We start from the raw sequence: 14215 nt of genomic DNA on the forward strand, positions 1-14215 counted from the left end.
CCGAGGTAGGAAATGACCCAACCTGTGACAGATCCAACCTCAGTCCACTTTTGGTATGCTGCTTTTTAAAATGATGTTTTACTACGGACTGTTGCTAATACGTGGAAATCTGTATCTTGACCCATGTATTTGAAGAAAAGCAACTCTCACTATTTAAGGAAAAGCATACTAAGAAAAATAAAAAATAATAAAGAAACATTTCATGAACTCAAAAATACGTTCAGCAAAAATCTCACCTATTTTTGACTCATCCGGGCAACATTTACACCACCCTCTTTACCAAGTATTTTTTTAATAGGTATGGTATGTGGTTTCCACATTCTTTTTGAGATTTATTTTAAACCAGTGTAACCAGTCCACTTTCTGTTTTTGTTCTGTCAGGAGGGCTACACCTTTTCTCCTCGGTAAGTTTGATAAATTCACATTCAAGTAAACTAATGATACTAAGTCTTCCCAAGTCACGCTGGGGAAATATTATAGCGTAAATTATTTAAACAAGATCTACAATCCATTCCATCGACAGCGACTATTATTACACAATCAGAAGTAGGTGTTGATAGAAATATTTAAATTAAACAAATCTAGCTCTACGTAAGATACACTTTCTGATAGATAAATGCTACCTTGGGCATTTTGTAATAGGAAATGTTAATTCTATTTTCGGTGCAATAGGACTAGATTCGTAAGTAAAGTTCATCTACCACGCTAGTTAGGAGGCTATACTGAGATTTTTAAAAAGCGGGTTTGACTCTTCATAAATAAATTTACATTTTCCGACTGAGAAAAGATGACTGCATGCAAGGAATGTTGCCGAGGACAAAAAGTGAATCGTAATTAACTATCTTTTGCAGACTAGTCTGCGTCTTTGAAAAGGTATATGCTTTCAAAGACATTTGAAAATGCATCTCTTTGTGGTCTTTTGTAAGACATCCACGCCTATCCAGGTACGAAAGCTCCATGTCTATTTCCACGCCTTGCACGTGGCCGTGGGCATGGGAGTAGCCAGAGTGGGTGAAGGAGGTCTAGGGGCCTCGAGGACCATCTAACCCAAGCCAGATACTCCGCATACGGGGTTTGTGAGCAGTGTTTGCCGAGCTAGAAGAAAGAACGATCTGCTCCTACCTTGCTCCTGCACGTAGTATGCCAAAAACAAATCAAGCTCCTTAACTGATACTGTGATATGATGTGGCTGGACACAAAGTGCTGGGTTTGTGCAATGTGGGGATTTCATGAGCCGCTCTCCATCGGTACTTTCCAAGGGGATGCCTTTGAACAGGATCACCATGACTAGATCCAGACGCCAGACTTTGTCTGCCTGTCGCAGGCAGTCGATTCTCCTGATCTTACCCTTCTGGTCGGGATTGGATAAGACACAGCACGGGTGCTTCTTGCCAGTCACGGTGAGCACAAAGTCCTCTCGGTACTCCTGGCGGATGTCTTTGCGCAGTTTGGCCAGGAGCCTGGATGCCCACTTCTGTTTGATTTCAGGCTTTTCGCTGAGAAGCTCATCTTTGACTGCTCTTTCTTCATCCTTTGACATTCGCTTCTCATGCTTTTTAAAGTACTTGCGTTTCCGAGCCTGCAGGTTGAACCAAGTGTAGGCGATTGCACGGACGTGTGGGAGTAGTGCCTCGATGAATGGGTGAAATTCATCCTGTGGAAGACGGGGGTAGGGGGGGGTCAGGGGAGAATACATACACAGTCAGTTTCATTGCAAAGGCTCAAAAAAAAAAAAAAAACTACAATCCATTCCCAAGCACTACAAAAAGTTAGGCATAAAAATAACATTCTTTTCTTATTTAAAATTATCAAAATAGCAAGACAAGAAGAAAATAAAGTATGACAAGCAACCCCTTTTCCACCAAAACTTACAGGTTGATTCTGCCTCCTAAAAAGAAAATAAGATTTATATTTGTATTTCCACTCTGGCCCATCCCCCTCATTCCCACCATGCATCCTACATTCTTTAAAACGTAAGTAAACCAAGGTGCTTGGCACCTAATTTAATATCTAAATATTTGATTGACCAACTAACGCTAAGCAGTACCATTTTACAAAGAACACAGTGAGATTTTTTTTTTTTTTTTAATCGGAGCAGAGCTGTTCAGAAGGCAGGAGCGATGCCACAGTTCATTTCTCTTCTCTGTGGCACAGAAACACAAAGCATATAGATGCTCAGTGTAATGCCACACAGTTCCCGCTTTTGGAGCATGCTCTCAGCAAGAGGCTGCTGGTGGCTCAAAGAGCATGCGCCATTAAACTTGATCCATTTTCTTATCAAACGTCCAACATTCCAACACTGAAACAGCACCATTCCAAGAGTGGTAACTAGAGAAACCGGTATACAGTGAGGGAAAGTGGGCAAAGGACACAGCTCGTCGTATCAGTGTCTTGAACAGAAGGTTTCCATAGTTTGAGCAGTGCGTTCTCTCCCCTCCACCACCAACACTAACCTCCAACACACACACACACACACACACACACACACACACACACGCATTCTCACTCTATTCTCTCATAGACACAGAGACACGCTCTTTCGCTTTTCAGCAAAAGTTTCTAAAGTTGAAAACAAAAATTATACGAAGCTTCTTCCGGCAGCTTTCCTACAGAATCCGAAGCCCCACAGAGTCGGTTAATTTGTTAACCGATCACAGGAGTATGGCAATTATTCTAAACCCCTTAAAAATCCATCTGAGGTGAACAATGAAAAATGGCAACTTGGCACCAACTTTACATGCTTTGTGTCTCTGCATGCGGTGGCAGGGTGACACCGGGAGTGCACCGCTGGTCACTTACTGCTTTTGTGGAATCAATACAATGCATTTGCTACGCATGTGAATTCTCCGGCAGGACTGTGGGTGCGTGTATGCGTGGCTTGGGAAGCTGCACGTGTATCGACCGTACAGTATCCTGCCTTTTGAATTAAGTGGTCTACCTTAGGGTTCTGCATTTTTCCTGCCTGTTCCATCTAAGTCTTTTTTAAGGGAGGGAGGCAGTGAGGAATGGCAGATAATCTTCACCTACAGATATTTCAAGTGACTTCCCAAAGCAGTTAGCGTTTCATTACTTCCTGCCATAGGTAAAACCTGTCTCATAAGCTTAGGCCTATTTACTGCTCAGAGAAAGAGCTAACCCCCTGTGCACGCATTCTGCATGAATGCAATAAACCAAGATCTGAAGCAAATAAGAACTTCCGCTGCGGCCACTTTTCTGGTCACACTGACTGTATTGTCACCCCAACCAGAAAATAACTTTCTCTACCCTATCATATCCCAACGTAGAATGTACGTGCTGCTGCTAGTCACCCTGAACTATGTGAAATAAATTCTCTATCTAACCAGAAGACGGATGAACTGCAGGAGGGTTAAAGATGAAGAAAGTGCCACTGATGCCACTCTAACAAAGAAGGTGTCCCCCCAAAAATCCCATATAGTTTTGAATCCATTTTTAAGATGAAATTCAGGTTTCCAATGCTAAAGACCGTGGTATGTTCATAGCCTGCACTTCCCATACGGAAAAGGTGTATGTATGTCCCATCCGATCAATAATGCAGTTATCAAGGGCTGTAACATATTGCTGTAAAGCGTTCCTACGGCAGAATGAGTATAAATCAAAATTCTATAACAATACAGAATGCAGATGATTACATCACAGCGTGAGGCATAACCAAATGCCATGGAGGAAATCATTAAACTGATCAGTAGTTTCCAGCAGAGATTTGAACAATTCGGTTACTATGCGAGCACATTAAACTAGGCCATGGAAAGAGTTAAACCACAATCTGTTCTTTGTGTGGGAACAGTCCTGCTAACAGCAACCACAGCCCATGATAAGACCTCCCTATCTCCATATACTTTCTGAGGCCATGCTTTCAGTCTTCACTGTAACTACAAAAACTTTGCTTATCCCCCTTAGACATAATGCAAAGGAAGCCCTGTTCAAGGAAATGTGGACTTAAACATGCTTTGGGAACTCACTTCCTATAATCTGACTTCTACTATGATTTATGGATATGAGTAAAAAACATATATACGTACTCATCAGCCAAAGAGTTGAGAATGTAAAGGGTACATGGGGCTGGGAGGGAGCTCTGTCCCGGTGTTTTACCCTTGCCCCACTTTTTAAAAAGATGTATTATTTTAACAGATATTATTAAGCGGTGGGGTAACTCTTAAGTGCTTACATCCTTAAGTACTATGTTCAGTGACATTTCATTTTCTTATAGAGACATCAAACATAGTTTTTACTAAATCTGTTTGAGTTTCAAATCATCTGTCATGTCACAAACCTCAAAATGTTAATAAATTATTTTACACAATCAAAATGCACATCTGAGGACTGAATTTGGACTTTCTTAGCAAATGCACGCAAAACAATGCTGGTTTTTTTAAGTTTGTCTTGAGTTTGTTGCCAATGTTGCCAAGTAATGTTTTTAAAACACACTTTTTTTCTTATTGATAGCTAGAAATAGTAAACTTCCTCCCTCCACAAACTTGCCTTATAAACATCTTTCAGGGCTTTAGCATTCTGTGGACTCCTTTCAAGTGAAAACACTTAACATGGAGACATAATCTCCAAAAAAACCAAAAAAAAATGGTAAGTAGAGGTTTGTTATAAGTCACATATTTCTGTATTAACATACCTAAAATGTCATCTCTCAAGTGTGACTGTTTTCTAACAATGAGTTGCAATATATTTTTAGTCATTTTGAGTGACATGAATATGGAACATAGTAACTGTCTTCATCCAAAAAAGAAAAAAAAAAAAAAGAAGTGATTAAGGTATTCAAATGTCCTAATGAATAGTTTATCACAATAACACTTTACTGAACAATTATGAAAGTTTTTTCTTAAGCTGAGCATCTGAGTGGTTTAAGACCGAATGGCTCTATACTAAGGTAATATGCCACCCTGGCCTTTCAGAATTTTTATCAAAATTCACTGACATTTCTCTTTTCAAACTTCTTTTAATTGATCTAAATTGATAAAATAACCAAGTTACAAATTTCAAATATAAAAGTAAACAATCTTAATTCCACCAGAAATATTTATTTTTCTTCACAGAAACAATGGTTTCCATGAAACGGATGGAAAATTAGATCAATATAGAGGTGGAAGAATAAATACTAGATCTTCTTGGAGCATTGCTATATGATAATAAACCATTAAAGCTATGTACCTGAAGAACTTGACTGACAATGAAATTTTAAAAGTCAATGCAATCATGGCAGGTGAAAGTTTTATTAAGCGTTTACATTATTTTTAGAAAAAGCAAAATATTAAATCATATATGATGGTTCTTAATTTTCCTTTTATGTCTGATTCATACTGAGGTAGAAATACTGATTTATATCAATATACTGACACTTTTACATCACACTTTGCTAAATAGCAACTTTAACTGTAGCTCCTTTTGAATTAAAATTCTTTCTAAAACCTAGACACTTTATTGCAACAACTGAGACACTTTGTAAAGTTTCAACCAGTTAAGAATGTTTCTCTATTCTGTATTTACACATCCTAAAAAACATTTTGCTCTAGCCATTAGACTCCTATCATACAAAACTAAACTACTGGTCTGATATAAAAGTTGCACTGTTAATGTGCTCTTACTTTTGTAACACCCCACATTACCTATAAAGCCACAGAGATATTAATTAAGTGAGAATGTGAAAGCTACAATCCCTTCTGTAGTATAGGCCTTCAATCCCAAAAACAGTTTTAATACGTCAACCTAGATTTACATTACTAAAACAGTAGAGAATATTAGTCATCATGAATTAGCGTTGGTAAGTATGTGTTCTTGAATACTAATGTGAGAGCTGAATGATTATGCTATATATGCTCCTAATATTCCATATGTCACGAAGCTGCAATGTTATTTCCAATTTACAGAAATTAAGTTAAAGCTAGTGACTTTACAATGATATTTAAAGGAAATCAAAAATGCAATGTAATCGCTAGCAATGTTTCTGAGTAACTGATGCTAGAAATCTAAATTTATATAGAAAAGCAATCTTTTACAGGTGAGAATAAGGGATGTGGTACTTTGTAAGCGAAAAAGCTTACCTCAATTTGTTTTAATGGAGCTATGCTTCAATAATGTAAAAATAATATCAAATGAACATGGTTTACTAGGAGAAAAAAAAATCCTGCTGATGGCTAATATGAAAGGTAACTTTTACAACTAAAGGCAATTCGCTATACCTGAAACAGTTTCATCATCATATGTATTAGCCTTTATTCATAGCTTTAAAATACAAATAGCTCAGCAACTCATTTTTCCAGTTTTGTGAAATTAAAGTGCACGTTACTTGCTGAAAATAGCCATATCTAAGTTAATCATACTCAGATGCCAAACAAAATATAAACAATAAAAAATGTGTCAGCCAAAAAGCTACAGGACTGTATCCAATCACTGAATAAGCCTTATCATTGTTTTCATCTTCATTCACAATTTATGAATGCCTTAGTCCTTTCCAATCACAATGGCTTCTAATTGTCATACAATTGAAATCTTAATCATTTGTCCATTATAAAAATGCATCACCGTGATATTGAATTTTTTTAAATTATTGTAACACACCTAAGACCTGGCGACACTTCTTTAACTGTTTAGTTTTTTTTTGTTTTGTTTTGTTTTTTTGCCAATGTCAAAGAAAATGGTTATCAATTACCAATGGTGACACTGCCTCCAAAAAGCTGAAGTCAACTGTCCGACACCTTCGGAGGTTTAAAATACTGCTTCGAATAACAACTCTGGGCTAAGGTATTTAGTGAGTTCGCCAGTGGTTAGTTGGCTGGGCAGCGATGAAAACTGCCCCCAGGTAAGTCTGTTCGGTCTCTCTGCTTTTCCATTTGACCGTCTGGTTTAAAATTATATAAATCGTGTTCTCAAAAATGTGTAAAGCCAGTATTTTATGTCATAACGTTGTTCCTAAGGTCTTAGGAGGGCAATTTTCAAAGTGAAAAAAATGTAAATGACCTTACTTTTCCAGCATTACTTTCTGCCTTCTGAGCTACGCCCAAATATCGTCAAAGGAACAGGTCTCCACAAAATGAACATGTTCTAAAGTCCTTAACTTTCACCACGACCAACTAACTCGTGTCAACGTAAAGACTGCCTTTGTGGTGTGGTCACGGGAAACCTCAAAGTGCGGATCACGATGGACCAGAGTTTCAGATCCCCAAATTAAGCAAAGGAATGGGTCCCCGGACCACAACCTCCGACTCGCTCGGTCGCCCGCCCACTGCCTGCAGCGGAGTCCAGAGGCGCCCACAAGGACTCGTGCTGGAGTCCCCTCGCCCAAGTTCACTGCTTGTTTATAAGGGCTCAGTCCCCCCTAAAGCTCCTCTAAAGCCCGAATCAGTCTCAGCGCTCCAGCGACCGACCGGGGCGACGGGCACCCTGGGCAGGGGCGCCGCGTAGCAGCAGGCACTCGGGGGGCCGCGCAGGGGCTAGCGCTCCCGGGCCCGGGCCCTGCCCACCCCCGGCGGCCTCGCCCGGCCCAGCTGCCCTGGCAGCGCGCGGGCTCCGGCTCCCGAGCCCGGGGCGCGGGGCTGGGCGCGCGGGATGGCCTCGGGCGAGCGGCCGCGCGCCGGCTCCCACGCCGCCCCGCAAATCCCGCCGCAACTCCGGGCCACTTCTGCGAGGGGCAGGGGCGTACCGAGGTTAACTAAAGCCGTTAATTGTCGGCAGACGAGAGCAACAAAACAAAACAAAGGCATTTCGGACTAGAGAGAAAGCTCGAGAGAGCGACCGAGACATGTACCTGAGTGAGACAGATGGGAGAATACATCATGACTTCGCCTTAAAACGCACTTTCCCGGAGATGCCCAAGAAAATCTTCGAGAAGCAAGAATTTCATCTATTCATTTTACAGTCATCTGAGCCCCGCGATGCGATCAATCAGGACGGGGCTCTGCGCTGGATCACCGCAACTTCACAACAAACCCAGTCCTCCTTAAATAGCCAAAGATTCAAGTTCACTCGGCGTGCTAGATTTCCCGGGGTGAAATCCAATCTACACTTTTAACCCTCTTGCAGTCCGAGCGCGCTGGCCCTGCTCGCCGAGGCCGCCGCCGCCGCCGCCGGTGTTGGCTGCTTTTCGCCTGGGTTTGGGGATTTATTTTCTGTTTTGCAGTTGTTGTTGTTGTTGGGGGCTAGGGGGTGCGCGAAGGTTCGGTGTGGGTTGGATTGGGGTGGTGGTTGGTGGTGAAATGCTTTTTTAAAAAAGGCGGGGAGGGGGGCTCAGGAGAGAGCGCGGGAGGGAGAGCGAGGAGAATGTGTCACCGCGCTGGGAAAGTTCAAGGTTACAGCCCCGAGCACTGCGGCAGGATTCCGGAGTGGCGATCGCAGGCGAAACTTTGCCGCGAGCCGACCATGTGTGTGCGCGAGGGGGAGCGTGAGCGAGTGCGCGCGGGTGGCGGGGCGCGCGCGGGAGAGGGCTGGGTGGGGGCGGGGTGGGTGGGGGAGAAGGGAGAGGCTGGGGTGAGGGAGGGGGCTCGGGCGCAGGTCTCCCGGGCGGAAGAGGCTCGCGGCGCGGTCCCCGGCTGCAGCCGCCGCCGCCCGCGCCGGCTCCTCCACGCCCGGCCGCCCGACCGCCCGCCTCGCCCCGCGTCTGACCCGGCCGAGCGAGGAGGCTGCTGCTGCTGCCGCCGCTGCCCAGAGCCCAGGGGGATCGGAACGAGCTCCTGAAAAATCCCAAACGATAAATCCCGCTCTCCCGCTCGGCTCCAAACTCCTCTTTTCTGCTCTGGGCTCTTTTTTTTTTCCCCTCCCTCTCTCGCTTTCTTTCGTTGCAAAACTTGGAAGTTGAAAATTTCACCGGTTCCACCCTCTGGACCCCGCTCGAGCTCTCTCCAAATCAGACTTAAGGATTGTTTTATTATTTAATTACACAATCATCGCTTTACTCCTCCTCCTGCAAACGCGCATTCCTTTTGCACCAGCCTCTCCACACCCCCCGCCCCCCACCTTCCTCCTCCTCCTCTAGCTTCTCTCTTTCTCTTCTCCTCTCTCTCTCTCCCTCTCTCTCCCTCATTTGTTAAAGGTCTCATATCCGTGCAACTGAACCATGACTTTTTTTTTTTTTCCTCCAAACTAGATCTTCTTTCCGCCCTTTGGGCAAGTCCCGCACTCTCCCCACACCACCACATACACATACACACCCCCGAAAACCCGCCCTGGGAGAGGTATTTCTGTGCCCGCTGCGGACTCTTTAAGCCGCGGGAACATCCGAGTGGGAGAAGCACTGAGCCGGTCTGGGCCCGAGAAAGGAACGAATGGAAAATTCCCTCACACCCAGGCCGCCCCGGGGCCCAGGCTGGGGCGCCGACTCTCGCACCCGGGGCGGGCGCGGTCCGCCAAAGCCTCCGGCTGAAGGGAGGAGGGGCAGGCCGAGGAGGCGGGGGCCCGAGCGAACTTCGGCTCAAGTAGTTGGGGAGCGCCGGCGCGGACTGGGGGCGGGGGGCGGGGTCCTGCGGGGTCTCCCCAGCGCGGGCCCGCGCCCCGGGGCCGCTCCGCAGGAACAGCGCGCCGCGCTTCGCCGCGGTTTGCCGCCCTCCCGGGGGTGCCCCGTGCACGTGGCCTCGCTCGGAGCGGGAGGATCGGGCCGAGCTGCCGCCGCCGCCTCCTGCTCCCTCCTCCTTCTCCTCCGTCTCCTCCTCCTCCCGCGGCCCGCTCGGCTCTCCTCCTCCTGCAGCCCCGCTGGCTCTCTCCCAATCCCCACCCCCCGGGGCCTGGGGCGCCGGCGGAAAGCGTCTCCCTCCCCGCCGGGGTGCAGGCAGGGCGGGGCGGTGGCGCGCCCGAAGCTGCGGGGCGGGCGGGCGCGCGCGCGAGCTGGGTGCGTGTGCCGCTACGGCCCTGCAGAGGCGGTCGCGCCGGCCTCGCTCCCGCGGGGAGGGTCCCGCCCCCACCCCGGCCGCGAGCCGCGGGTCGCGAGTGAATGAACTTGATTTCGGGTATTTGGAGGAAAGCGATTTGCCTTGCAACCTCTCTGCACGCGCGCGCGCGCGCGCACACACACACACACACACACACACACACTCCCCACCCCCCAAATTCCGGCTTTCTGCAAGGGTTGGGTGGAGAAGAGGTGGAAGCAAAGGCTATCCAGACAATGGAGAGAGGAAAAGTGAGTGCCAGGGACTCCGCGTCTGCCTAGCCGGGGGCTGCCAGGGGCGGTTGGGGCCAAGAAGGGGACTCGACCGCCCCAGGGCGGGGCCGCCCCTACTCCCAACTGTGCTGTGGGGGTCTTGGGGGGCTCTCCTCTGATTCTCCTTTCCTCTCCCCCTCTTCGTCGCCTCTCGATTTTCTTCCTCAACTTTCTCCTTTCTCTCGCTCTCTCTCGCTTCTGCCCACCGCCCCCCCCTTCTGTCCCCCCAGCGGACCTGAAGGAACCAGTGACTTTTTCCTTCACCAAGTGGGAGTTATCCACATCAAGCATTTCACAACGACACATCAAGAAAAGTAGGCAGGTTCAAGTCAACCATGAAATGGTCACTTTTTAACCCCGTCCTGTCCTCATTAGGGAAATGCTCAAACACAGTCCGTTTTCAAAGAGCTCTCTTAATGAGGCGAGCTTGCCAAGCCTACCTCTACCAGCTGCAGCCCCCGCAAACCGAGAGCCCAAAGAAGAAAAGCGCTGGGGGGGGGGGGGGATCTGAGGAGGCCGGGGAGAGGGGGAGCAGTGGATCTGGGAAGACAGGTAAAGTCGGGGAAATTTCGAGAACTCCCCCGAGTTAACCCTTGAGGGCACACACCACGGGGAGCAGCCTCCCAGCTCCCCCACCCCCACCCCCCACCCCGAGGCAAATCCTCTACTCAGCGTTCTGACAACGTTAATTTCCTTTGTGTGGGTCATTTCTTCCTTTTGAAAAGCCAAGATAAAGTTGACAGTCTTTAAAGATGAAAGGAATGAGGTGACAGTCGGGGTTAATCCATATAAATACTCATTTCTCTCTCAGAAATTTTTAGGCAATCTCATCTTAGATTAAAATAAAACCCCCCAAAGCATCACTTTGTATTGCACATTACGCTGCATCCCTTTTCTCGCCCTCATAGCACCAGTCTGCGGGGAGGGGGCGGGGAAGCGCTACTGATAATACCAGCTTTAACTACTGGAGTTTCCCTTTGAACAAATATTCAATTTAACCGGAGTTAATTTACCATAAAAGACATTCCCCCTGGCACGAATGCACTCATGTCCTTGAACACACCTCTTTGAAAGCCTGGACTCTTACAGAAGCCATTATTTCGGGGTCTCTTTAAAAATCCAGAGCCCATCTCTCTCTCTTTCTCTCCCTCCCTCCCTTCTTCCCTCCCTCCACCCCACACCACCCCCAGTGAAATCCTGGCACCCAGAGAGCACTCCTTTCAGCCAGAGATCCCAGAACCAGCCGCTGTCCCCTGGCAAAAGAGGCCCAGTGCTGAGCCCTGGGCAAGTGTCTGCAGACATCTCCTCCTCCCCTATTAGTTTCCCTTACCAACAGAAATCATTTCCCCTTGCCACCAAAACTAGGTTGCTTCCAAAAGTTTCTCACAAGCTTTAAAGAGAAAAACGAAAAATTGACAACTGTTACACAGAAGAGCTCACAAATCCGCAGCAGCACCAGGGGGTGAAGAAGCAGCGACAGACCCAGGTAAGACCCCAGAGAAGTGAAGATGTCTGGGGCCTCCCAGGCCTATCACTTAGGGGTTCAAATCTCTTTCAGGTGCTCCATGTTTGCAGGGCGCTTGTGGTTGGGTACAGTCTGATGAGTGTGGAGGATGCTTGGTAGTTTTGGGTTCTGATTTGATTCCAAGAAAAAGGAAATTGAGAAAGGAGTAATGGTGGGGTGGGGTAAACCAAAAGAAAAGAAAGAATGAGCAACAGAGACATCCTGGAAGGGCTTACTGGGTGCTCAGTGTATGTGGCTTTGACTGTGCTCCCAGGCCTTTGAGCCCTGGGCAGGATGGCTGACACTCCCTGAAACACTGCTTCTTGTCCAGCCTGTGTCGAAGTCACCGCACACCTTCCCTGGGTGAACTTTAAGGGAGCCTTTTAGAAAAAGAGACTGGTAGATCTGGGTGTATGGGACATCTGGCTTCTCTCAGCACACTCATCCACTATCTTTGATTTTAGAAGTGCCAATCTTTTAACTCTCAGGTAGAAGAGTAGAGGGAGGAAGTGAGAAAGATACATGCATTTTATTCACTTTCCCTTTTCCCAGCCAGTCTGTGCCATGGTATTGAGAGGGGCTTTAAAGTATCCTGAGAAGTTTCTGATACTATCAAAATGGGCCAAACACTTCTTAGACTTTGGTACTTACCTCTCCCTAAACTCTCTTTCTTCTCTCTCTCCCACACTGAAAGGTAAATGACAGGCCAATTGCATTCACCTCAAAATCTGGTTTGAGGAACTAGAAAGAAGTGAAAGCCTCCTGCATCAACAGGACTATTTGATATTTCAGAATTACTAAAGATCTCCTCCCCAGATCGTTTATTCCCTGCCATCTTGGGGGGGGGGGGAGTTTCTTTTCTGACAGATAGTTTGTTGATTTCAAGAAGGTATGTCGGTACTTCAGGAGACTGAAATTTTCAAAACCTAGTTGTATATTTAAAAAATTAAACAAATTACCCAGTTGGAGCCTTTCACTGACCTCCACAGACGACTTGACATCTCAAGTATCTATCAATATTGATTTTCTTTTAACCTTCTCCCTTCTAAAGAAACTCAGTGACAGGTTGCAAATCCTGGGCAGTTTAGGGAAAGGTTTCTTGGAGCTTAACAAAGCTGTCATTTTCAATACACCCGATGACTTTTTTTTTTTTTTTTTAGCTCTTGCATGTGATTTGAGGGGAGGCTCAGCAACCACACACCCTGGCTGCATCGCCAATATCAATATTTTAAAACTAAATACAAAAGAGACAGATGACCTCCTGACCCCAGGAAACAGGCCTGCAAGACTGCAAGTATCCACCACACCATGCCCAGGGACCTTTCCTTCTTCCAAATGAACCACAAAAATCATACATGTGTAGCCCGGAAAACACAATTTTATGTCCACAAGCAGGAACACCAAAAATCCACTCAAAAACACATATATAAACAACCAACAAGTACTGAGATTGCCTGCACTTGATGGGGATTGCAAAATCATGCCCAGCTCTCTCAGCCCTGAAACTACTACTGTCAAATTAGGGTAGCAATTTTTCCCTCCTAGAAAATTCACAACTGGTTAGCTCCCCCACCCCCTTTGCCGCTTTGCCTTTCACTGAAACGAATAAATAACCATGGACTTTTCTTCCCTCCTCTGGGAGCTGTTTGGTGTCCCCTGAGGACAAAACTAAATGAGAAAAATGACGCTGTTAATAATGTCGCTGCTGAAATGCCTGTACTCGACTGTTAAAAAAAAAAAAATACCATCCCACTAAGTGTGCTTACATTTCGGGCACATTTACAAGCTACGACTGAATCTGAACAGCGACTGGGCCAGATTCCTCTATTAAGGTTAGCCGGTTTCCACTTCTCTACAGAGATGGGGCCAGTTCATCAACAGAGGTTCCCAACTTCTGAAGACATTTGCTCCCGGATTACAAAGTCAGCAGGTGCCTGTAACTTTTGCGTGGTTTATTTTAAACCTTGAAAATCACGTCAATTTGCTTCACTCACAACACTTCAAAAGTTACGTACGCTCTCAACACAGAGCGTCTCCTCTGTGATACTGAGAGGGTTATAGTTATTGTCCTTTTTCAAAATAGCTGACTTTTAAGTAAAACTATACTATCATTTGAGTTCTATGTATAGACTTTTTTTTTTGTTACCCATCTACATACACTTTTTTGACATAGAAACAGATCAGTTTTAAGGAGAGGTTTAAAAAGCTTTATCCAAAATAGCCAAGTAGTCTTTATAGTCTGTATTAAGAAGTATAGAAGGTGTATTCAAACCAACTCAAACTTTCTGCACCCCTTTCTCTAATTCGTCCTTTGAAACCTCCATCCTGTTTCAAAATCAAAATAATGCATAACAACAGAACTGTGTGCATTTTAACTTTCAAATTAAAATTTGACAAACAATTGTGCAATTACAAAGGGAAAAGACAAAACAATTTGGCCTACACAAAATATATGTCCAGTAAACCTTATCTCTGAAATATTTTAACAACACAGCATGTTAACAAATTTCAAAGCAATAATATTGTCAAATTGTGTGATGTCACAAACTCTA

The 14215-nt window shown here is 45.7% G+C and overlaps 1 protein-coding gene and 1 long non-coding RNA gene across 7 annotated transcripts in view; one reads left to right on the top strand and one right to left on the bottom strand.

The window, feature by feature from the left end:
• The window catches only part of NFIB (nuclear factor I B), a 240665-nt gene extending 232240 nt beyond the window's left edge, over window positions 1-8425 (bottom strand). For all 5 annotated transcript variants that reach the window (XM_030293500.1, XM_030293497.1, XM_030293496.1 and 2 more), the window contains exons 1-2: window positions 7775-8425; window positions 1123-1654 (exon numbers count right to left, since the gene is read on the bottom strand). In XM_030293500.1, the coding sequence (XP_030149360.1) occupies window positions 1123-1654; window positions 7775-7804 (562 nt within the window). In that variant the 5' untranslated portion in view covers window positions 7805-8425. The remainder of the gene's footprint in view (window positions 1-1122; window positions 1655-7774) is intronic.
• A 1552-nt stretch (window positions 8426-9977) lies between these two features.
• Window positions 9978-14215, top strand: part of LOC115499497 — a 58165-nt gene continuing 53927 nt past the window's right edge. For both annotated transcript variants that reach the window (XR_003964175.1, XR_003964174.1), the window contains exons 1-2: window positions 9978-10138; window positions 11525-11645. This is a non-coding gene — a long non-coding RNA (uncharacterized LOC115499497). The remainder of the gene's footprint in view (window positions 10139-11524; window positions 11646-14215) is intronic.

The sequence above is a fragment of the Lynx canadensis genome, chromosome D4, assembly GCF_007474595.2.
Source record: "Lynx canadensis isolate LIC74 chromosome D4, mLynCan4.pri.v2, whole genome shotgun sequence".
NCBI lineage: Eukaryota > Metazoa > Chordata > Mammalia > Carnivora > Felidae > Lynx > Lynx canadensis.